This window comes from Schistocerca cancellata, chromosome 4 (assembly GCF_023864275.1).
Source record: "Schistocerca cancellata isolate TAMUIC-IGC-003103 chromosome 4, iqSchCanc2.1, whole genome shotgun sequence".
NCBI lineage: Eukaryota > Metazoa > Arthropoda > Insecta > Orthoptera > Acrididae > Schistocerca > Schistocerca cancellata.
In genome coordinates, this window is record NC_064629.1 from 858,339,281 (window position 1) to 858,363,375 (window position 24,095).

A 24,095-nucleotide genomic window follows, 5' to 3' on the forward strand; every position below is an offset into this window, starting at 1 on the left:
GCTCATCACATAAGCTGTCTGGATCTGATATGACTCGTGCTCTGCGGGCCAACGTTCTAAACATGCCACTTTGTCATGCATGATGGTGGCAGCTTGTGGCCTGCAAGCATATTTCTGTGTGTGTAGGTTTGCAGTACACAATGTGACCCAAACTGCTATCCTCTCTTCTTCGCACCAACACGTCCAGCAACAGAAGTTTGCCATTTTTCTCCAACATAAAATTTATGTTCAAATGCAGAGAATTTGGGTGCTGCAAAACTGAATTGTATTATACGTATGCAATGCTGAGGAGCCAGATTACAAAATTGTCATCCACAAAATGCCGAAAGCATGTAGGTTTCACCTCCAATGACTGGTCCGCTCTCTCCTCGAAACCTTCCATAAAAAGACTTGCCACAGTACGTGACAAAAAACTGCCCACTTCAATACAGTCTGTTCAAAGAACTGGTCATTGTATAAACAGTGCTCATCTCATGTGGAAAAAGGAGGAAGGAGGAGGGGATTAGTGTTTAACGTCCTGTTGACAACAAGGTCATCAGAGATGGAGTACAAGCTCAAATTAGGGAAGGATCGGGAAGGCAATCAGCTGTGCCCTTTCGAAGGAACCATCCCAGCATTTGCCTTAAGCAATTTAAGGTAATGACGGAAAACATATCAGGATGGCTGGACACATGTTTGAACTGTCGTTCTTCGAAATGTGAATCCAGTGTGCTACCACTGTGCCTCCTTGCTCGGTAAGAAAAGGCACCTTCAGTCATGTGTACATAAACCAACACAGAAAGCCATATACTTACAGGCCATCAGCTGTCACTGTCCTTCACAATTAAGTGGCAAACTTTGGAAACTGGTCCACAGAGCACGAGTCTTACCAGATTCAGACAGCTGATCCGATAAGCTACACCACCTCCATATATTTTTACAGAATGGATATTCTAAATGGGAGATTCGCCATACCTTACATTCAACATGTGTTTACACAATACGAGGAGCTGTAAGAAAGAAGAATAAAGAGGAATGGTCGTCTTGTCGTACGTCAGTATGATTCATCGAAAAGATGAAGATTACTCAAGAAACAAAGTTAAATGCATCTTCCATATGCCAATGAAACTATGAGCTCTTTTAGGTTCAGTGAAAGACAATGTTGGTTTAAGAAGGGTTGGTATCTATCAACACACACACACACACACACACACACACACACACACACACACACACACACACTGTGCACCAGCTAAAATCTGCACTGGCTGAGCATGTTTCAGTTCAGGAGACAGTATGGACTACAAAAACACAAACATTTTCTCAACATCTTTGTACCACCACCACCACCACCACCACCACCACCACCACCACCACCACCACCACCATTATTACTATTATTAAAGAAGCAGAGGAAATTCACAGCTCAACCAATCAGCTGAATATGGGCACAGGATACCAACTTAGCACAGCACAGGATCCAGCAATGGCTATATTACAAGTGCTAAAGTGGATGACGCTGTGGGGGATGACAGATATCCGGATGACATCGGAAAGGATGGGCACACACCAGCGTGGACACATATATTGGCAAGCAGCTACCAACAGAGGGCACTGGGTTAGCCAATGGCAGCACATAGGACGATTGACAGCCTTTGTACACGCATCAAAGCTGTTGGTTCATCATCCGATAGGTGCAGTAGCTTTCTCTCTCACTACCGATCATGATGTCTGTACTATTGGTCGACGAATCTGGCACATTCGTGCCTTCGTAGTTTCTTCTTAGGCTGGCATAAATAGGAGACTTTGGTCACAGCCTCAGCAGTGTGTTTGCCACACCCTGAAGATTTCAGTCAGTTGTGCCAATAAAATATTGTGGAAATTTCATGAGTGCATTTGACATCCGGCCAGAGAAACATATTTACAACTAGTCCAATGGGAAAGCGCCAAGCAACAAAGTTGATTCTAGTTAATGAGAAAATAATCCAATATTAACGTTTATACAATGGAGATTTCAGAATTCTGCTTTATCCCAGTTCATTTTTGTGTTTATGTAAGATCGATAGGTTTATACAACCTGTCATAAATGAATAATGAACATTTCTTTCTTAGTACACTCCTACATTTAATTTGTGTGTAACATATCCTTTTCTCAACCTGGTAGCGATTTCCTGAACCCATCTCAGACATCTGTTATACAACTGAAATTGTTAAAAGCCAACTATAAAACATCGAATGATTGAAGGGAAGAGTCGGGTTGGCAAGAACTTCGGTCATTTAAACACCCAAATACCAGTATGATAACAAAATCCTAGCTTCAGTATTAGTAAAAACTATGGGTACATAAATAATCTACACAGAATAAAGCCCAAATCTGTTGTTACAATATAATGTGTTAAAAATAAGTTCTGAAAAATCAACTGATGCAAAGATTTGTGTATATCAATTCTAAAGTTCAGAGCATGCAAGATGTTCAACATTTCTGCACATCATGATGAAACAAATTGCAATTCTCTAAAGTGCAGGAGAAAACTAAATTCTAAATATAAGCAGACATAACCGCCAAATTAATCTACTCATTAACAGAAGGATGGGGGCAGTAGTCAGTGCTTTCGTTGGAATAAAATATTTATGGGAACTTTACTCTCTTCAAACTACATCCTTCACCATCTATCAGTGCCATCTAAAATGAAATTGAGTTAACACTTGTGTCCCTAGTGTCACACTAGAATAGCTGCAAATTGTAACCATGGAAAAACTTATTTCCTTTCACTCAACAAATTTCATGATTGTCGATTGCAATAAAATTTACACACACACACACACACACACACACACACACACACACACACACACAGTTTAGGATAAATATTTCATTCCCACTAATTCTCATCCAACTAAAAGAACTGACAGTGAGAAATTAGTTACACAAATTGACCAACATTTTAATGATTTATTACAAAAATCTTAAATGGTATAATAATGTAATCAGTAGTAATCAGTAAGCCTGCAGTTAATTTGTTATTTCTTCAACATTATTTGTCAAAGTTCTTCAGACTAAAAGTCTGAATCTTCTGAATCATCACTTCCGCCTCTGATACCACGAACAGCTTTCAGTTTCTTTTTTGAGTGACTCATTTCTGGAGGTGTATTAAGGTCACCACTATATAGCAATACACCTGTCTTAGCAATATGCCACTCCAGAGCGTTGGTACAATGGTCTTCGCATTGCCTCATCTCCACAAAGTTGACGACACGGCTCCTCACCTGACTTTCCACTACACACAAGATAGTTGGAAAAGTCTTTATATTAAGTCTTTCTGTAAAATTAAAGCAACTTTGTTAGAAAATCATGGAATACTTACAGCAACAAGAATGTCTATTACACTAGCATCAAATGAAATTTGAACAATAGTTAAATTTGTGTGTTCTATATACATATAAATATACACTGTATGTTTACACACACACACACACACACACACACACACACACACACACACACACACACACACCGTTCATGACAATTTTAGTAATTTAGTGTCTCAATCTCACTTCCACTTCAGTTCCCAAGCACTCAAGAAAAGAAATGATGCATGTAATGCAGGCTTGATCAAATGCCATCCTACATGATTGTGATGGTCAGTAGATCAACATCTTTGACAAAGCAAGGAGTATGTCAACAGCCATCATCCTTCTGGATGAATTAACTTTCCTGGTACTGTATCAAAACCAAGATAATGGACTGCATTATGGTGTGAATACATCCTGCACTATTCACGGTGCCTTGAAGAAACAACAGAGATATAGTCATTACAGGCTATACCTCATCACACTAAGATATCTGTAGAGTAGTGTCCTTGTTCAAATCAGAGTAGTTTCTATCAATGGCTTCCCTATGATCCTAGCTGACATTGTGGGCAAAACTTTGGTCTTCGGTTGTACTACAGTTGCTGTGTAATCAGCAACAGCTGCTCCTGTGTGTGCCACTGGTGTCCAGAATGTAGACAAGCAGCTTAGGCGTCTCCCACAGATCACAAGTGGTACAAATGATTTACACCTTATAACAGGACTTTTTGTCTACGTGCAAGAATGAGTAATATGCATGTGTTGTAATTTGACGTAAAGTCTGCGATATAATACACTGTTACAATAACTTCTGTAAATCTCAATATCAAACAGTGAAAAGAAAATATTGTGTGTTAACCAAATCTTTTTGAAAATTTGAAATTGTATTTGTAAACTAACAGCTTTTCCGAAGGAGAATTTTCCACTAATTAACCTCATTGAGTAAAACAAACAAAGTTTGACAAGCCATATTATTGTTCTTTCCAACTGTTGACAAGTGACGGGCACAGGCTGAGTATTCTGTTAAGTTATTCTGATGACTATTTAAAGGTTTTGAGAAGAGAGTGCGGGTCAAGGATCCATTAAAGTGAATGAGTAACTGTACAGAATTTTGTGCTAATTGGAAGCATTAAATAGACAAACCCAGTGTGAAGAGCAACAAAATGGTGTATCAGTGATGGAAGCTGCACACAATGCATTATTTTAGTGTGATGCCAGAAGAAATTGAAAGAAGATAATAGTATTTCTTAACACTCAAAACTTTTTGTATGGGCAGGCTACATTTTGTGTCAATCTTTTTATTTAATGTCAGAAACTTTCTCCAAATACAACAGTCAAAACAACAAGAGTTTCGCCAATTCGAACCTCTGCAACTATTGCCATGATCTATATTCCATCCCCCATTACGAATAACCTTGCAGAGACTGTGTGAATTTATAGTAATATATTTATAAAAGAGGAACACTTCACAACAAATTTCTAATTATACAGTAAAATAATTTCATAATGGATGCACCAACAAAGAGTAAAACGGGGCTGCATCTCTCTCTCTCTCTCTCTCTCTCTCTCTCTCTCTCTCTCTCTCTCTCTCTCTCCCCCCCCCCTTCCTCCCTCCCCTCCCCTCCCCCCAACAAATAACCAAGGAATAAAGTTAAGTGTAAATTCTGAAGAGTGAAGGAAAGTAATGTCTTCTTCAATCTTATAGAAAAGTTAAGTGATATGCACACCATGTATGATGTCCAAATGGTCAAGCAAGCTAGTTTCCTTTCTCGTGCAGCTCAAAGAAGATGAAAATGAATTACTGGTGTATTATCTGACTTACTGGTGACAAATAAAAGGCTTTGTTGTCTTTCAAACTGTAAACCAATTGCAAGTTACATACAGTATCATGTTTTATTATACACAATCACGCTATGATTTTTCCAATAATCCCTGCAAATTAACTGTCCAGTCAAACAAAAATTATACATGGTGTTACAAAAAGGTACGGCCAAACTTTCAGGAAACATTCCTCACACACAAATACAGAAAAGATGTTATGTTGACATGTGTCCGGAAACACTTAATTTCCATGTTAAGAGCTCATTTCAGTTTCATCAGTATGTACTGTACTTCCACGATTCACCGCCAGTTGGCCCAATTGAAGGAAGGTAATGTTGACTTCGGTGCTTGTGTTGACATGCAACTCATTGCTCTACAGTACTAGCATCAAGCACATCAGTACGTAGCATCAACAGGTTTGTGTTCATCGCGAACGTGGTTTTGCAGTCAGTGCAATGTTTACAAATGCGGAGTTGGCAGATGCCCATTTGATGTATGGATTAGCACGGGGCAATAGCCGTGGCGCGGTACGTTTGTATCGAGACAGATTTCCAGAACGAATGTGTCCCGACAGGAAGACATTCGAAGCAATTGATCGGCGTCTTAGGGAGCACGGAACATTCCAGCCTATGACTCGCGACTGGGGAAGACCTAGAACGACGAGGACACTTGCAATGGAAGAGGCAATTCTTCGTGCAGTTGACGATAACCCTAATGTCAGCATCAGAGAAGTTTCTGCTGTACAAGGTAATGTTGACCGCGTTACTGTATGGAGAGTGCTACGGGAGAACCAGTTGTTTCCGTACCATGTACAGCGTGTGCAGGCACAATCAGCAGCTGATTGGCCTCCACGGGTACACTTCTGCGAATGGTTCATCCAACAATGTGTCAATCCTCATTTCAGTGCAAATGTTCTCTTTACTGATGAGGCTTCATTCCAACGTGATCAAATTGTTAATTTTCACAATCAACATGTGTGGGCTGACGAGAATCTGCACGCAATTGTGCAATCACATCATCAACACAGATTTTCTGTGAACGTTTGGGCAGATGATGTCTTGATTGGGCCCCATGTTCTTCCACCTACGCTCAGTGCAGCACGTTATCATGATTTCATACAGGATACTCTACCTGTGCTGCTAGAACAAGTGCCTTTACAAGTATGACACAACATGTGGTTCATGCATGATGGAGCTCCTGCACATTTCAGTCGAAGTGTTCGTACGCTTCTCAACAACAGATTCGGTGACCGATGGATTGGTAGAGGCGGACCAATTCCATGGCCTCCACGCTCTTCTGACCTCAACCCTCTTGACTTTCATTTATGGGGGCATTTGAAAGCTCTTTTCTACGCAACCCCAGTACCAAATGTAGAGACTCTTCGTCCTCGTATTGTGGACGGCTGTGATACAATACGCCATTCTCCAGGGATTCCATGCGACGGAGGGTGGATGCATGTATCCTCGCTAACGGAGGATATTTTGAACATTTCCTGTAATAAAGTGTTTGAAGTCACGCTGGTACGTTCTGTTGCTGTGTGTTTCCATTCCATGATTAATGTGATTTGAAGAGGAGTAATAAAATGAGCTCTAACATGGAAAGTAAGCATTTCCGGACACGTCCACATAACATATTTTCTTTCTTTGTGTGCGAGGAATGTTTCCTGAAAGTTTGGCCGTTCCTTTTTGTAATACCCTGTATATTGGGTCATCAAAAAGTCAGTATAAATTTGAAAACTTAATACATCATGGAATAATGTAGATAGAGAGGTAAAAATTGACACACATGCTTGGAATGACGGGATTTTATTAAAAATTTCACAAAATGTCCGATAGATGGTGCTGGACAGCAAATCGTCAGTGCTACTGTGTCGGGTGAGAGGTACAGCGATGTGTTACAGACTGGCATCATCCCAAGCCTTGTTAATAAACACCTGCTGGAACGTACGATGTTTATGCAGGATGGCGCTCCACCCCATATTGCTAGACGCATGAAAGACCTATGCTTGGTCTCCCAGGTTCCCAGACCTCAGTCCATGCAATTATTGGCTTTGGGGTTACCTGAAGTCTCAAGTGTATCGTGATCGACCGACATCTCTAGGGATGCTGAAAGACCATTCACAACATTATTCCTCGACTACAGCTATTGTTGAGGAATGATGGTGGACATATTGAGCATTTCCTGTAAAGAACATCATCTTTGCTTTGTCTTACTTTGTTATGCTAATTATTGCTATTCTGATCAGATGAAGCGCCATCTGTCAGACATTTTTTGAACATTTGTATTTTTTGGTTCTAATAAAACCCCATGTCATTCCAAGCATGTGTGTCAATTTGTACCTCTCTATCTACATTATTACGCGATTTATTCAGTTTTCAAATTTATACTGACTTTTTGATCACCCGGTATATGCCACAGTCAACTCTCACAATATCTCACAGTTTTAATAGCTACTGTGTACCAGTATCATAATGACAAATACATGTGGGTGCATAATGAAACACTATGGGTTTTGGGTTTCTGACACACATGATTTCGGAACGCGTCATCAAATTCATCACTGGTTTTATTTATTGTGTAGTATCAGTTTGTTTACACAAGAGAGATGGAAATAATAAAATTCAAGCAGCACTGCGTGTAAACAGTGAATCAGATAGGGGAATGTTCTTTAGGATTTAAGTGGGATGAGTGTGGTAAACCAATACGGGTAACCACAGAACTATGATTACCAGCCTTAAGATGGGTTCATAAAAATTTACTATTTGGACTACTATCTAAGGTAGTGCAGTTAAAAACACAGCCATTAAATGGTAAAGTGCATTGCATTCATAACTTACATATTTTTACTAGCGATTTCTGCAACAGCATGTACAATAAACCTGCTGCCAGATTTTGAAGATGTCATTTCAAGAAGTTACTTACCAATAAGAAACTTGCACCTTGCAGCATCAATTTTGCAGAATTTTGCTTCGAGGTGTCGCTTGCACAGTACCCTCATATGGTAGTCAATCACTTTACAAAGGAATATTTGACTTTTAAAAAAATGACAAACAACATTTTTTGATTTCTTTGTTGCATTAAAAAATTCCTTCTCATCTGACAGCTCATCATACTGCCCATGACCCTGAAAGGAGAGAGTTATTTGGGAATTACACACACACACACACACACACACAAATCTTAACATGCAAGACAGTCGCAGATCTTATAATAATGCAAAAGACACTCTCTTCATATTATTTCAGACATATCCATCAACCAGATATAATGGTCTGAGCCAATCTAAGAATCAACAGTTGGTCATACAGATTTTCAGATGAAAACAGAATGGTTAAACACAATCAGATACATCAAATTTCCAAAATTTTAGCGGCACAGTTTTTGCAGCTTTTTCACAGAAGATAATTTGGAAGAACAATTACTAACCTATATTACTATAAATGCTAGGTTGGACCAAAGCATTTCTGTAGATATGGTACCTATTGCAGACAGTTTGCTGTCCTCTGACTTTATGAAAAACACCTTTCATTAGAAAAGAAACTGGCACAAGTATCGCATCACAAATTCCATGGAGGTATTATATGAATAATTTTTACTTTTGTAAATACTAACAATCAACAACACACTTTCCATTTAATTTTTAATGTTTTAGTTCCTGCCTATGGCCTCCCTAATGACAAATGTATAGCGAGTGTCAATATTGGATGGAAAATTTATTGATGAACTCTAATCCAATTACAAGCCACAAATTTTAAATGGATCTGAGGACATGTCATGCCTACAAAAATATGTACACTGGACAAAAAACTTATCACCACCAGAAAGACATCAGACTAATACCTCTAGCTTTGATAATGGCCTCAGTTTGGTGTGGAAGAGTGTCCACAAGTTTCCTGAGCTATGCTGAATCAAGCTGAAGTTACTCATTGACAAATAGATCCCATAGAGCAGGCTGTTGCAGCTCAAGTACCTGCCCATGGACAGCAAGGCACCCACATATAGCAGTAGATAAACAGCTGTTGTGTAGCATTCATGCAGTACTGTCAGAGTCAATACCATCATATTACCCTGACCAAGCACTCACGGACAGGGATTGCCAAGAAGGTATGCACAGAATGTACGCAACAGGGCTACCTTATGGCTACCTTGTAGTACCTGTGCCAGCCCAGACAAGCTGAAAGATATTCGTAGGTGCCTATGCCCCATTGGGAACCATTTGAATAGCCTGCCACAGAGCTACCAAACTGCAGGGATGTTGATTGCTATGTTCCACCTGTTGTCCCAGGTGAGATTAAGATCATGTGATTTTGCAGACCGAGTTAGTTGTGACATAGTGCCTCAATGTCCATCAAACCCAGAATGTACACATGCCTAGTCAACAGTGCTGACATCATCTCTGAAGACAGTAGTGTCCAACATCATATTCATTGTGATGAAAAAAGCAACACTTGGTCACCAATAATGTTGAAATAAATACCCGATGCTCATGATGATCTGAATAAGTGGGTCCACATCACAGTATGAAAAACATCCCAGAACATCATAGAGCCACCTCTGCCCTGAACTATACCATTGCAGTTTAAACGCCTCATTGGAATATCAGTGCATTCGCTGCCTTTCATCATTTGAAAAGATACAAAATTTTGATCTGTTGGAGTACATTACACACCACACCTCCAGCCGGCTCCTGTACTCTTCTGTATTTAGACCAGATACAGCTTGATGTGCCACATGGGCAATGGACTTTTGGGAGATACAGATTTCCATATACCCACTACATGTAACTCCCTTCACAATCTTTGCTCACTAACTAGATGAGGTGGACTCTCATTCGCTGACACCAGCAATTCCCAATAGGTGTGAAACTTTTCACTGACAAGACATGGGTCTCATCTCTTGTTCCTGCCAGACACAATTTTATAGCTGCATTTCTTAAGACATGTTACATGGCTGCGATTGGTAAACCATTCCATGCAGACACGTTGGACCGCCAGCGATGACAAACAAACAATTTGGGTAACTTCACTTAGTGTGGTGATGGGCACATCCACACACTACCTCCTTCCTACTGCTCTGTCACTTCTTCACACCCATCCACCTTACTATGCTTGCTTCATACAACTGACTCACATATACACAAGCTGCACATAAACATCACTTTACCCCCATGACTACTTCTTCTTCTTCTTCTTCTTCTTCTTCTTAATCATCATCATCATCATCATCATCATCATCATCATCATCATCATCATCATCATCATCATCATCATCATCATCAAAGGGTCAACAATAATTTAGTACCACTTCTGCACCATCTACATCACTGCAAAGTAACCACTGTGCTCTTTTATAGGGGGGGGGGGAATGGGCTGACTAATCTTCTGTCAGATGATTAACTTTCTGTCCATAGCACAGCTAAGCAAAGAGTTTACAAGGCAATGACATCATCATTGTGTCATGTTGAGCTTAGAAATTAGAGGAGGGAGCCATTTGGATAATCAACACAAATGGAAATTCTGTTTAATTCTGTCACAAAAGGAATACAAGCACATAACAAAGACATAAGTAAATTATTTGTTTATCTGCGTTTTAACCAAATGACTTTTCAGCCAGCATTTTGGGATCGTTGGCTGATTGGTGAGAGTTAAACAGACTAATCTATGATTTCATCAAGCCCTTATTCTGTGGGCACAGAGAAGATGATGAATACAATTTACTGACAAAAATTGTGAAAGATACATACAGTAATACAAAACTAAATAATTCTTCAGGAAAGCCTTACTTCATGTCTGTCTTACTTACTTCATGTCAGTAAAACTTCACATAGTGAGCATAATTTGTTCCAGAATGTTGCTCTTAGTGCATAACACTTGTTAAGCAAAACAATGTATCCCATATAAATTAATGTAAAATACAATAATCCATTCCACGCAGGAAAAGCACTAAAGCTTTCTCTCTTATTCATGCCATTTATTCAAATAAAATTATTCATACAGTATTATGTACTTCATTATTCATGATACATAGCCAATTCTTTTTTAATAGGAAGCTAACTATAGTCATTTGTTTCTGCCGACACTTCAACACTTGACGAAAATGCGACACAGCATTATTGTCAAATTTGTAGCATGCATAGCCACTGCTTTATTGGGGGTGACGATTTTCAGTGCACGATGCAACCAATTCCCACACTTTCAGCACTTCTCTTATTTCACAGAAGATTGCTGCTTTGCTTTCACCTCCTCCTCCTCCTCCTCTAAAGAATTTCCTTCTACAACTTCCTGCTATGAAACACACTGCAAATACATAAACTCTTTGGTGGTCATTTCTTGGCTATGATCAACCACAAGCTCATCATCATAGTTATCAACCTCTAGTCCCATGTCCTTGGCCAAAGACACAGTCTCTTTGACTACAGGCTCCACAGGTATTGACTCAAATGCTTCAGAGTCACAGTTGACAATGCACTATGGCCAAAGCTTCTTCCAAGCAGAAGTGATAGTTTACTTGGTAACCCCTTCCCACACCTATTCAATCATCCTGATACAGGCAACAATGTTGAACTGATATTTATAAAACTCTTAGAGTGCAATTGTAGCTTCAGTCAACTCAAAGCAATGCTCAAAAAGTGCTTTAGTGTAGAGCTTCTTAAAGTTAGAAATAATCTGCTGGCCTATAGGCTGGAGTAACGGAGTGGTGTTGGGAGGCAGAAATTGGATCTTGAGCAATTGAAATTCTTCAAGGAGTTGGTCTTTTAGGCCTGGAGAACGAGCACGAGCATTATCCAAAGGACTAAATACTTCATCGATCCAATCATAAAAGATCACGAGTCACCCAAGCCTTGTTGTTGGACCTCCACATCACATTTAACCTCCTCTTCTGGACTTCACAATTCTCTACGGCTCGTGTAGTTTCTGAATGGCAAACAAGCAAAGGTTTAGTTTTCAAATTGCCGCTTGCATAGGCACACAATACCAGTGCGAGACTATCTTTCATTGGCTTGTGACCAGGCAATGCATTCTCCTCTGCTGTTTTAAAGGTATGCTTCGGCACCTTTTTCCAGAATAGCCCCACCTCGTCACAATTAAAAGTCTGTTGCAGCAGATAACTCTCAGAATGTACAAGCATCTTGAAGTTGCTGATGAAATTCTCTGTTGCCTTTGTGACGGAGCTGGCTGCTTTGCCGTGCCTCCCAACACTGGATGCCAATTGTTCTCTTAAGCTTCTGAACCACCTATGGCTTCCATTAAACATTACTTTAGCCACTGATGATCAGAGCATCTTCTTAATGAGGTAGACAAAAATCATTCTCGCCTTCTCAAAAAATGATGTTCTCATTAATAGTTTTGCCTTGCTATTGCCTTCACTCAACCTTGCTTTGGTGATTTCTTGTTTTCACATATGAAGAAATGGCTCATAGGTACGTAACTCTATTCAAATGAGATGGACACTGTCAAGACAGAGGAATACTTTACGGAGCTTGCTTGACAATTCGCACTTTTTGGACACGTTAAAAGTGGCTGGGGCATTGGGACAATGAATATCTCTAAAACGACAGTAAGAAATGAATTGTTTGGAAAAAATTGTGTCATCATTCCTAACATAAGTACTTACTGAACAAGGTGTGCATATTTTATGAGAAATGCACACTGCTATCATTAACAAATTAGCTGGAGAATAAGTTCATAAATATGTAAATAAATAATATACATTACCAAGGCTGTCCACTCTTTTTCGAGTTGTGCTCTCTCCTTCAGCTCCTTTAAACGCCTCTCACGGAGTTTGTCAATATCTTCCAACTCCTTTAGTTCTTCATCCAACTTTCCCTCAATTTCTTCAGCAACTTTAAGAACTGTGCTAGTCAAATTAGACTGAACTGGATCCATGTTGTTTCTATACAACAAATAAATAAATACATTATCAACTTTTTCAACATAACAATTCAAATTATTTTTATAGCACCAACAGCACCACCAACAAATCAAACCACAAATAAACAAGGTTTGAACAAGACTAACCATAGCACTGCCAATGCACTTTTGATAATCTTTCCTACAAATGCAAATGGGAGGAGTGTGGCATTATGAGCAGCCGATTTTTTTTTTTTTAATAAAAACATTTTGTTAATTGTTGACTTTTAAAGATATACTGATGTGGAAGTAATTTCCTGAATCTGACAATACTGAATATGACAATTGCTGAGGGAAGTCACATCTACTACTAAGACTTAAATTTTTGTGTTATGTTGAACTGAAAAATTTAAAACAATTATGGAACCTGGTAGAATAATTGATTAAAAACAATTTTTTTCAAACTTTTAAAATATAAAGCACATGACTACATTATAACATTTTCAAAAGATGGGCAATAAGTAGCCACATTGGCATTGCTAGGGTTAAGCCTGGAGATCCTTTTAGCACTGAGCTTCAAGAAATTACTAAATATTAAGAGACAAATAGAATTTTAGATCCTTTAAGATAGCTGTACTGAAATTTACAAGGTTAAAGTAGCGAAAATGGTAGATTTCAAGGACAAGTCACTGCTGGCCACCAGTTGCAGGAAACATTAACATGTATTATAACAATTACAGATAAGATGCTCCTGTAAAATGTGCATTATTTAAAAGCAACTTCAAAATATGTACTTGTGCTTGGTTACCTCAATATCAATTTCAAAACTGCAATTATCAAGAGAGATCAACTATTTCTCAATCATCACCCACATTATAAGAGTATCAAATACAGACAAGGGAGTAAAAACAATCAACCATACAAATCATCTGTGAAAAATGACTGACACTTGTGCAACAGACACTGGTTTTTTCAGATCATAAGACAGATCATAAGACAAATTTGCACATGAAATGGTGCTTTATATTAAGAGTGCACGATCAATAACCACCGTGTAACAAAAATCAATGAATGCATCAGGACATTCAATTGCATACTAAAAAAGTAAATTGGGAAAAGGTGTCCCAAAATTATTAGAACAATACATTGATCCATTTTCTTCAGCTATACATATTGCACAAAATACTACCAAAAATAAATGTAAGTCAAATAATGTGCAAATCCCACAAAATGAAAGTAACACAAAGTGGCTAAAAATAAAAAAAAAATATTTAACTGAAAATTAAAACATACTATGCTCCTAATGGAAATCAAGAGAAGATAATCAACGTTCAAACAGTGACTACAGTGATATCATTCAGTATATGAATATTCTCAACAAACATTTAACCATCAACAGCAAAACCACATCATATAAAAGGTGATACACAAGAAAATAAAACTAAAGACCAATCTCATTGATATTTATCCTAGATTATAAAAATAATTTAAAGATTCGTGAATGGAAAGTTATCTAACTTCTCAAGAAATACATGTGAATACCGAAAAGTGCCTCAGGAAAAACATTACTGACACAGCCATCTTTGGACTTCCTTTCAGGAACTCTATAATGTTCTAGAACACAACAAATGAGAACTATGACTGGTTCCTAGATTTTTTTACCTATGATAGACCAGGATTTGTATTTTCTGAAATTATAGCAAACTGGTATGCATGTAGTTTCACCACCTACAGTTTTTGTCTTTCAGGCAGGTAACAGATAAATACAAATTACGTTTCAGAATACAGGACAATTCAGTTATTGTATACCCATTATTGTATTAGCCTGACTAGCAGCAGAATCAGCATTTCCGAAAATACTAGCCTTTTTCTTCCACACCATTTTGACTCGGTACCACAACAACGCGTATTAATGAAAGTGCGATCGTATGGATTAGTATCAAATGAAATTTCTGATTCCATTGAGGATTTCCAGTTTGGGAGGATGCACCAAGTTACCTTGCACAGACAGTTGACAACAGGTGTAGCATTAACTTCAGGCTTGCCACAGAAAAGTGGGTTGGGACTTTCGCTGTTCCTGTTTTGCATTAATGAATTGGCTGACAATATTATGATGGCACAATCCTAAAGTTTTAATTATCACCCCACAAAATAGAGGATTATTATTGATTTGTTCATTTGCAATTACTTGTCTGCAGTCCTGGTACACACTGAAATCCCCATGTGACTGTGCCTTAGCATGGCACTACATGAACCAAAACGAAATGGTGTAGCCCACTAATAAGTGTAGTACGGTACAGTAATTCATTTTCTGCATATGATGCATTAATTTATACTGAGCTGGTGGAAGTGTGAGACAACAATGCACCATCATAAGACAGCAATTAGGTAGCAAAGACACTTCTAGTCCATCAAACAAATTGAAAAACATGGTAGATCATTTCTCTGTGAATCACTAGGAATTTCTTGCACAATATCTTAAACTTGAAAAGTGCCACCACCCACCAGGTTTTGCAACTGCTCACATCCACTTAAAACGTCTGCCAAACTGTGGCAGCAGCTGAAATGTAGCAGCTGTATCAGACCAATTAAGACAACTTCTTTAGCCGCCTAATAACCGTGGACAAGTTCTGGGTGTATCTCTATGAGCCCAAGACAAAGGGCCAAAGCAAACAGTGGAAATGGGACGATTCGTCACTGCCATCATTGGGCAAGCACATGCTGATCATTTTCTGGTATTGCGATAATGTACTGCTCATATGTGACAAACCTTCACAGGAATATCCTGACAAAGTCATAGAAGACTATCGAGATTAAGCACTGTAGTATGATTTCCAAGGTGGTATTTTTGCTCCATGACAATGTAACAGCTCATACTGCACAAGATACAGCTACAAGTACTGCTTTTTGGGCTATTAAATTTTGAATCACCTTTTATTTTCTTGACATGGTACCTAGTGAATTCCTCTTTCCTCAGACAAGAAAATCACACGGCAGGTATGTTTAGAGCAGCAAGGTGATTTTTGAGTTGGAACTTTTCCTAAATAGCCAGAAAGCAGAGTTCAACAACTAAAGTCTAGGCCAGTCATCCATGATTGGGAAAAACTTGTAGCACTAATGGGTAGATATGTAGAAAAGGAATAACATAACCACAAAAAGTTTCATGACAACCTGCTCAGTTTTTTTAAGTTATAATCAAAACTTTACACTAAGGCGATGAAAGTAATGAAATACCTCCTAATATCAAGTTGGACCTCATTTTGCCCAATGTAGTGCAGCAACTTTATATGAGATGGACTCGACAAGTCATCTGAAAACCCTTGCAGAAATATTGAGCCATGCTGCCTCTATAGCCATCCCCAATAGCACAAATGTTGCTGATGCAGGATTCTGTGCACAAACTGACCTCTCAATTATGTTCTATGGTCTTCAAGTTGCCTAACATAACCACTTCCAGTTGATCATCAGTTCAGACAGATCAGAAGACCCAGTCCATTCCATGTAAACACAGCCCACACCATTCTAGAGCCACCAGCAGCTTCCACAGTGTCTTGTTGACAACCTGAGTCCACGGTTTCAAGGGATCTTTCGCCACACTTTAACCCTACAATCAGCTCTTACCAACTGAAATTGTAAACTCATCCGACTAGCCCACAGTTTACAGTAATCTATAGAGTCCAAATGATACAGCCACAAGTGACACTGCAGATGATGCTGTGCTGTTAGAAAAGTCACTCCCATCAGTCATCTGCTGCCATAGCCCACTAACACCAAACCTCACTGCACTGACATAACAGATACAGTCATTGTTCATCCCACATTGATTTCTGTGGTTATTTCAGTCTTACTTGTCTGTTAGCACTGACAACTCAATGCAAATGCGCCAGCTCTCTGCCGTTAAGTGAAGGCCATGGATCCTGAGTTGCCTTTGATGAGAGGTAATGCTTGATATTTGATATTTTCAGCACACCCGTGACACGGGATCTCTGAATATTGAATTCAATAATGATTCCCAAAATGGAATGTCTGGTGTGTTCTCCAGCTTGAACTACCATTTCGCGCTCAAAGTCTAATTCCCATCACATGACCATAATCACCTGAGTACAAATGACAGCTCTGCCAATGCATTGCCCTTTTATACCCTGCATATGTGATACTACCACCATCTGTATATGTGCATAACACTATCCTGTGACTTGTCACCTCAGTGTATACTACTACTTGCTAAGACCACCTACAGCTTTTTGCAGATGATGCAATTATCTGCAGTGAATTACTGCCTGTAAAAAGCTGCACAAATATAGTCAGACGTCAATAAGATTGCAAGGTAGTGCAGCAACTGGCACTTAATTTCAGTGTGTAGAAATGTAAAACTTTGCACTTTACAAAATGCAGAGCAGTAGTATCCATAGCGCGGCAACTTTAATCAAAAAGTTAACTATGCTAATTGTTAATATATTACCAAAAAAGGAAAGTCTGTTAAACATTAAAGCATAACTTTACAAGATCATTAACTTGCAACAGTAAAACTTTATGTATTCTTTTAACTGGATTACTGCTACTCCCCTGTCAATATCTCAATGCCCAAGACTGATTTTTCTTTTGGGTTTTTCTTGAATGGACTCCAATTTTGTCAAATAGTAGGTACCTGATTAATGATTAACAGATTCAGAGAAGGTTAACAGAAGTTACATAGCAATTTGTTGCAATATGAGAGACTGATCGCAGTTTCTGTCACAGGTAAAGCAGGTGGTACATTTTGGTTCACTTGGATACTGGAGCAATGCACAGTAAGCCTTCTTTGGAGACTGCTCACAAAATATTTGGGCCTGTCATTCTCTAATATTACTGAAGTGTGTGGAATATGCACAAAATAGGGTAATGGGCGGCACCAATAGTCTCAAGTCTGTCTGATTTGCACAGAGCAAGTTTGATCGACTTGCGAAGAGCGTCATGGAAATGCTGAAAAACCTAAAAATGAGACTAATAATTATGCATTTAAGCAATAATTCTTCCTGTATCCCACATGCAAATGGAATAGGAACAAACCAAATGTAGTACAATGCAAAGTACTGTCTACCATATACGGAAATACGGAAGCGTCCGATCCCACCCGTCTGCTTTGACCCATGACGTCACAAATATGGCGGAAACAAAAACACACACACACACACACACACACACTTTCCACAAGAAGCCTAATGACACTAACGGGACAAGCGCGGGAAATGGGGTGTTTTGGGTGGGGGGCAAACTAAATATAAACAAATTTAGACGCCTTGCGTAGCTACAACGTTTAAGTGAAGACAGCCATGCAAGAATACCCACCTACCTCCCCAGGGGTCGTAACCCCTGCAACCCATAAAAGATAAAGATGCTTCAGTAGCTGATTAGTGTTTTTTGTCTTTTTAAAAAAAATCTCACGGGATAGAACGAACAGATCAGAAAGATAAATATAATAAACTAAAACAGAAATTCGAGGAAACATAATTAAAATAAGTAATAAGTGTTTTTAAATTTAAAAAAAAATCTCATGAGATAGAACGAACAGATCAGAAAAGTAAATAAAATAAGATAAAACAGAACTGGAGACAGCCACACTCAAACCAAACTCCACGCCGTCATGACATCACACACAACACCCTTACGTCACGGGTCAAAGCAGATGCGTGGGATCGGACGCTTCTGTCGACCCCCATATACTTCATATATGTGGTTTACTGGCACAAAACTGCTAATTTACGAGCAATCCTGCCCTTCATACTGGTTTGCATAATACAGGTTTAGATATAAAGGATACAATGAAGCTGATTTACAACAATTTCTGTGCAACAATCTAAGAAACAAAAATGTTTTACAAACACCTGTGTAGAGGTAAATTAGAAGAAAATAATACAGATAAAAAGATGGAAATAAAATGATATAATTGTTGTGGAACGGATTCAGGAAACACATTGCACAAAGTTATTACAAGTACAATCTGATGATTATTTAATATGAGAGGAATACCCTTTGAACTATTGACCGAAAGACTAAGTAAATGTTCTGTCTTAAGAACGCAGAGAAAGCATATTTTTAGTCACAAACCATGCTACCCAAAGCTTTTGGGCAAAAATACCAATTCAGTTACACACACACACACACACACACACACACACACACACACACACACAAAAGTTCCAACAGAACATTATCATCATATGCAGCCCCCACCCCCTTCTATCTCATCCTTAATATATAACATCGCAACTTCATTTGCAGCTCGAACTAACTTCATAAAAATCTAACATTACAGATCAGGTTACAAATTGCACAAATACTTTTGTGACAGAATACAAAGCAACTAGTTTTCACACAATTTCATGGAAATGAGTAAAAAAGTTACAGCTCATAATACTGGAAGCAAGTGACACTGGCTGAGAAGCGTCAAACCAACTAGATTTAATTCTTTCCCTATATTTTAAGGTCCTACAGTTAATGCCTCGGATACAATTCGACACAACATACACAACGCCTCACTGAAGAAGAGTTGTTATTGGTTATAAAACGTCGTGCAGCTTTTATGTTAATTATGCGGAGTACTTTATGGTTTCTGTCGGTCAGTGACAATGATTCTACATTCACTGTCCGTTTCACTGTATAAGTCAGTGCAGTAATACACATACACACGGGAAATAATCAGTTTACCACAATGACTGTACAACAAACCAACCATCACCAAGCGCCAGTGAACTCTTCGTAATCAAACATACCTACGCTCTAACAATGCAAATTACAGAGAAACACCAGGAACTATCACAAAAACTATTTTTTTTACAACCTCAAATACTACTAATAAATTGCAGCACCACTCCATATATGGCGTTCTCACATTTTAGCAAAAATGGGGGTTAGAAAATATAAAGTATATTACAACATAACAACTGATAACTTCAATACAATTACAAGCATAAATATATCAAATTAGTTTCAACTTACGTTCGACAAATAATTCATATACCAACAAAACCTTTACTACAGCTTCGATTCGCCATATATAGTATCCGCAACAACTCAACCAACCCGCCCACAACCCACCACACTGACAGCCAGCGCAGTGCTGTTATGACGTCAAGAGGGCAGGAAACGACAGCCTTCAATCTGGAACAAGTCCCGCCCATTCAGCCCCCCGCCCCCCACCCTTCCCAAGCAACCGAGAGTTGAGATAATATGGATCACAATTTTGTTTCAATTTTATTTTTGTTTTTTCTTGATGGCAATGTTTGCAAATCACATTTTCACAATAGACATTTTAATTTCCTTAATAATACGCTCTTTTGGCAGTGGTATCCAGAAAAATTGTAATTCGTGGTAAATAATTATTATTTTTGTAATGTTTGTTTTATGGTTGACATATCTGTGATACTAAGAACTTTGATGTCGGAACTGGTAGCAGGGCCAGTGAGCTCAATACTAACCTGCAGAGACTACTACGCGAGACAAAGCTGTAACGCGTGACTTTACACTCACCATGTTCCGGGGCAAGGTGTAAAATTGTGCTGCTACATAGAAAAAATGCGATTATCATTTATGTACATTGTATGACGTTGGGTGTGTTGAGCTTATAGTTCACTGTTAGCTATTGCTATTACCTACTAACCTTTCCCTGCCAGACTAAATTTGCAAGTATTCTGCTGTGTTTACATACGTAATTTACGCGCTGCTGCTAAGCTTGCTGAGAAATTATGCTTCTCGAAAATCTTACCTATGTGCAACAGATTTTTTTTTTTTTTTGCTTTCACTTTTCGCATTTTATTTCCTGAATGACGAAATTATATAGCAATACAAAATGATCAAAACATTGATATGAAGAATTTCTTATTATAATTACATGGCATATGGAGCGAACTTTCACACAATAACACATTTCATGCAAAGGCCTCACGAGAGCGTGCAGGCGCCTTTAATCTAATCTGAAAGTCCACAGTAGTAATACGTCGTATTAACTGTGAATCGTGCATGTCTTCACAGTCTATGATAGAAACCAGTGTACACGCTTTCCCAAATACATTGGGTTGTTCAGCAAAGAAACAACAAACAGAATTTATAAGCATGTCATAAAAAAGGTTTTGGGTTTAAGGTAAATCTCACTAGAGCAGAAGGAAAGCATTTTTCTGTATGTTGCACTATTTTCATCACTGCTACAGATGGGTGAAGCAAACCACCTCCATCAACCTTCATGGTAAAGGCAGCTTGATTTGCAACAGGAGTCTTGCAGTGTGATCATTTGGGCACATGTAGGGGTCAGTAATAAATTTGCTGCACTCATCACATCTTAACATTTTCATAATACACTCCTGAAAATGGAAAAAAGAACACATTGACACCGGTGTGTCAGACCCACCATACTTGCTCCGGACACTGCGAGAGGGCTGTACAAGCAATGATCACACGCACGGCACAGCGGACACACCAGGAACCGCGGTGTTGACCGTCGAATGGCGCTAGCTGCGCAGCATTTGTGCACCGCCGCCGTCAGTGTCAGCCAGTTTGCCGTGGCATACGGAGCTCCATCGCAGTCTTTAACACTGGTAGCATGCCGCGACAGCGTGGACGTGAACCGTATATGCAGTTGACGGACTTTGAGCGAGGGCGTATAGTGGGCATGCGGGACGCCGGATGGACGTACCGCCGAATTGCTCAACACGTGGGGCGTGAGGTCTCCACAGTACATCGATGTTGTCGCCAGTGGTCGGCGGAAGGTGCACGTGCCAGTCGACCTGGGACCGGACCGCAGCGACGCACGGATGCACGCCAAGACCGTAGGATCCTACGCAGTGCCGTAGGGGACCGCACCGTCACTTCCCAGCAAATTAGGGACACTGTTGCTCCTGGGGTATCGGCGAGGACCATTCGCAACCGTCTCCATGAAGCTGGGCTACGGTCCCGCACACCGTTAGGCCGTCTTCCGCTCACGCCCCAACATCGTGCAGCCCGCCTCCAGTGGTGTCGCGACAGGCGTGAATGGAGGGACGAATGGAGACGTGTCGTCTTCAGCGATGAGAGTCGCTTCTGCCTTGGTGCCAATGATGGTCGTATGCGTGTTTGGCGCCGTGCAGGTGAGCGCCACAATCAGGACTGCATACGACCGAGGCACACAGGGCCAACACCCGGCATCATGGTGTGGGGAGCGATCTCCTACACTGGCCGTACACCACTGGTGATCGTCGAGGGGACACTGAATAGTGCACGGTACATCCAAACCGTCATCGAACGATTCGTTCTACCATTCCTAGACCGGCAAGGGAACTTGCTGTTCCAACAGGACAATGCACGTCCGCATGTATCCCGTGCCACCCAACGTGCTCTAGAAGGTATAAGTCAACTACCCTGGCCAGCAAGATCTTCGGATCTGTCCCCCATTGAGCATGTTTGGGACTGGATGAAGCGTCGTCTCACGCGCTCTGCACGTCCAGCACGAACGCTGGTCCAACTGAGGCGCCAGGTGGAAATGGCATGGCAAGCCGTTGCACAGGACTACATCCAGCATCTCTACGATCGTCTCCATGGGAGAATAGCAGCCTGCATTGCTACGAAAGGTGGATATACACTGTACTAGTGCCGACATTGTGCATGCTCTGTTGCCTGTGTCTATGTGCCTGTGGTTCTGTCAGTGTGATCATGTGATGTATCTGACCCCAGGAACGTGTCAATAAAGTTTCCCCTTCCTGGGACAATGAATTCACGGTGTTCTTATTTCAATTTCCAGGAGTGTATTTCTCACAACATATCCTGATACATAATAAATAATATTTTCATGGTTGAATCAAGTGCCTCAAAGAAATTAGTATCTTCACTATCATCAGCGAACTCATCACTTTGCTTCTTATGGCACATGAATGCACGAACACTGAAAGAGCTCACATTCTCAATGTCATCTACATTACTCATGTCACTTGCAGTAACACTGTTCTTGAAGAACATTGTTCTCAGAGCAGACTGGAACTGAATTGTGGTGGGGTTGTTGTTCCATCGAAACCTAGTTCTGATGCAAGAAGAAAAGAGTTCTAGATGATCATGTGAAAGTTTGTATGTTAAAAAATACTTTAGAGGTTCGCTACACTAAAACAGAAACTCCCCAGAAGGGCTTCTAAAACCATTTATGCACATCATAACTCTAAGCACAAATGTTTTTAGTGGATGTACCATCAGTCCTTAATATCTGAATGAAACTTTCTGCTTGACAAATAAATTCAGTCCAATAATTTACGTTTTCAGTTCTTAATGATTGTTTAAAGCACGTAGCATCAACATTCCCAGAGTTGCACATATCAGACCATTTATCAATAATTCTGCTGAATTGTACAGTGTCAGAGGCGTCCTGGCAATCTGGGTGCTGGGAACACTCTAGAAATGCAATGGCAGTACCAGCACTGGAGCTCATTGTCTGGGCTACTAAAAAGACATTAATTTTCTTATTATAGAAATTCACATGTGAACCAGAGAGTGAATTGGCACATTTTAAAGATTCACACTCTAGCAGATAAAGTAACTTCAAAATAAAGTCCCACTTCACATCTCCAGCTTCACAGTTAATAATTTTCTTTTCAGCTAAACGTTATGAACTAATTTCAGCATATGGCATGGACAATAATTGCATGAACATTATTGTAATTGGCAAGATACTTGAAGTAAGGGGCAAAATTTTCCATATTCAGTGAGCACCCAAGGTACTTCAGTGTCTGATTGGTGACAGCAACTCCATCACACGCCACTGACCTCATAAGAATACTTACAGAAAACAGTTTCAGTATAAAACCTCTCACATTTCAGTCATTATATCTGATGACAGTTTATTCACAAAGAAATATGCAATTGGGCACTTAAACTTTTCAGCCTATGACACTATCTGAAAAAAACAAAGCTTCAGTAGCCAGTTCTTCTGCATAGATATTCACAATGTTACCCAATTCGACATAGCTTGCATACACTTTTTTGTTGTTGTTCCTAACAAACTGCTTCCTAATTGACATGATATCAAATATAAGTCACATTCTTTAAGACATCATTTGTCGCTGTTGATATGTTTTACATAGATGAAAATCTCTTGTAGATAAC

General features: G+C 39.5%; 1 protein-coding gene across 1 annotated transcript; it reads right to left on the reverse strand.

Moving 5' to 3' along the window:
- Nucleotides 1-2,912: 2,912 nt before the first annotated feature.
- On the reverse strand, nucleotides 2,913-20,160 carry LOC126184986 (thioredoxin domain-containing protein 9-like). The gene is made up of 4 exons (XM_049927689.1): nucleotides 19,977-20,160; nucleotides 12,864-13,041; nucleotides 8,071-8,272; nucleotides 2,913-3,299 (listed from the first exon to the last, which is right to left on the reverse strand). The coding sequence occupies exons 2-4, from the start codon at nucleotides 13,032-13,034 to the stop codon at nucleotides 3,037-3,039; spliced, it is 636 nt and encodes a 211-aa protein (XP_049783646.1). The 5' UTR covers nucleotides 13,035-13,041; nucleotides 19,977-20,160; the 3' UTR covers nucleotides 2,913-3,036.
- Between the last annotated feature and the right edge of the window lie 3,935 nt (nucleotides 20,161-24,095).

Excerpts from the sequence above, each read along its gene's own strand:
- LOC126184986 (XM_049927689.1), bottom strand. The coding sequence starts at position 13,034 with ATGGATCCAGTTCAGTCTAATTTGACTAGCACAGTTCTTAAAGTTGCT. Across the intron at positions 8,273-12,863 it reads AAAAAGAGTGGACAGCCTTG|GGTCATGGGCAGTATGATGA; the intron begins GTAATGTATATT and ends CTCTCCTTTCAG. Across the intron at positions 3,300-8,070 it reads AAGGTGCAAGTTTCTTATTG|AAAGACTTAATATAAAGACT; the intron begins GTAAGTAACTTC and ends TTAATTTTACAG.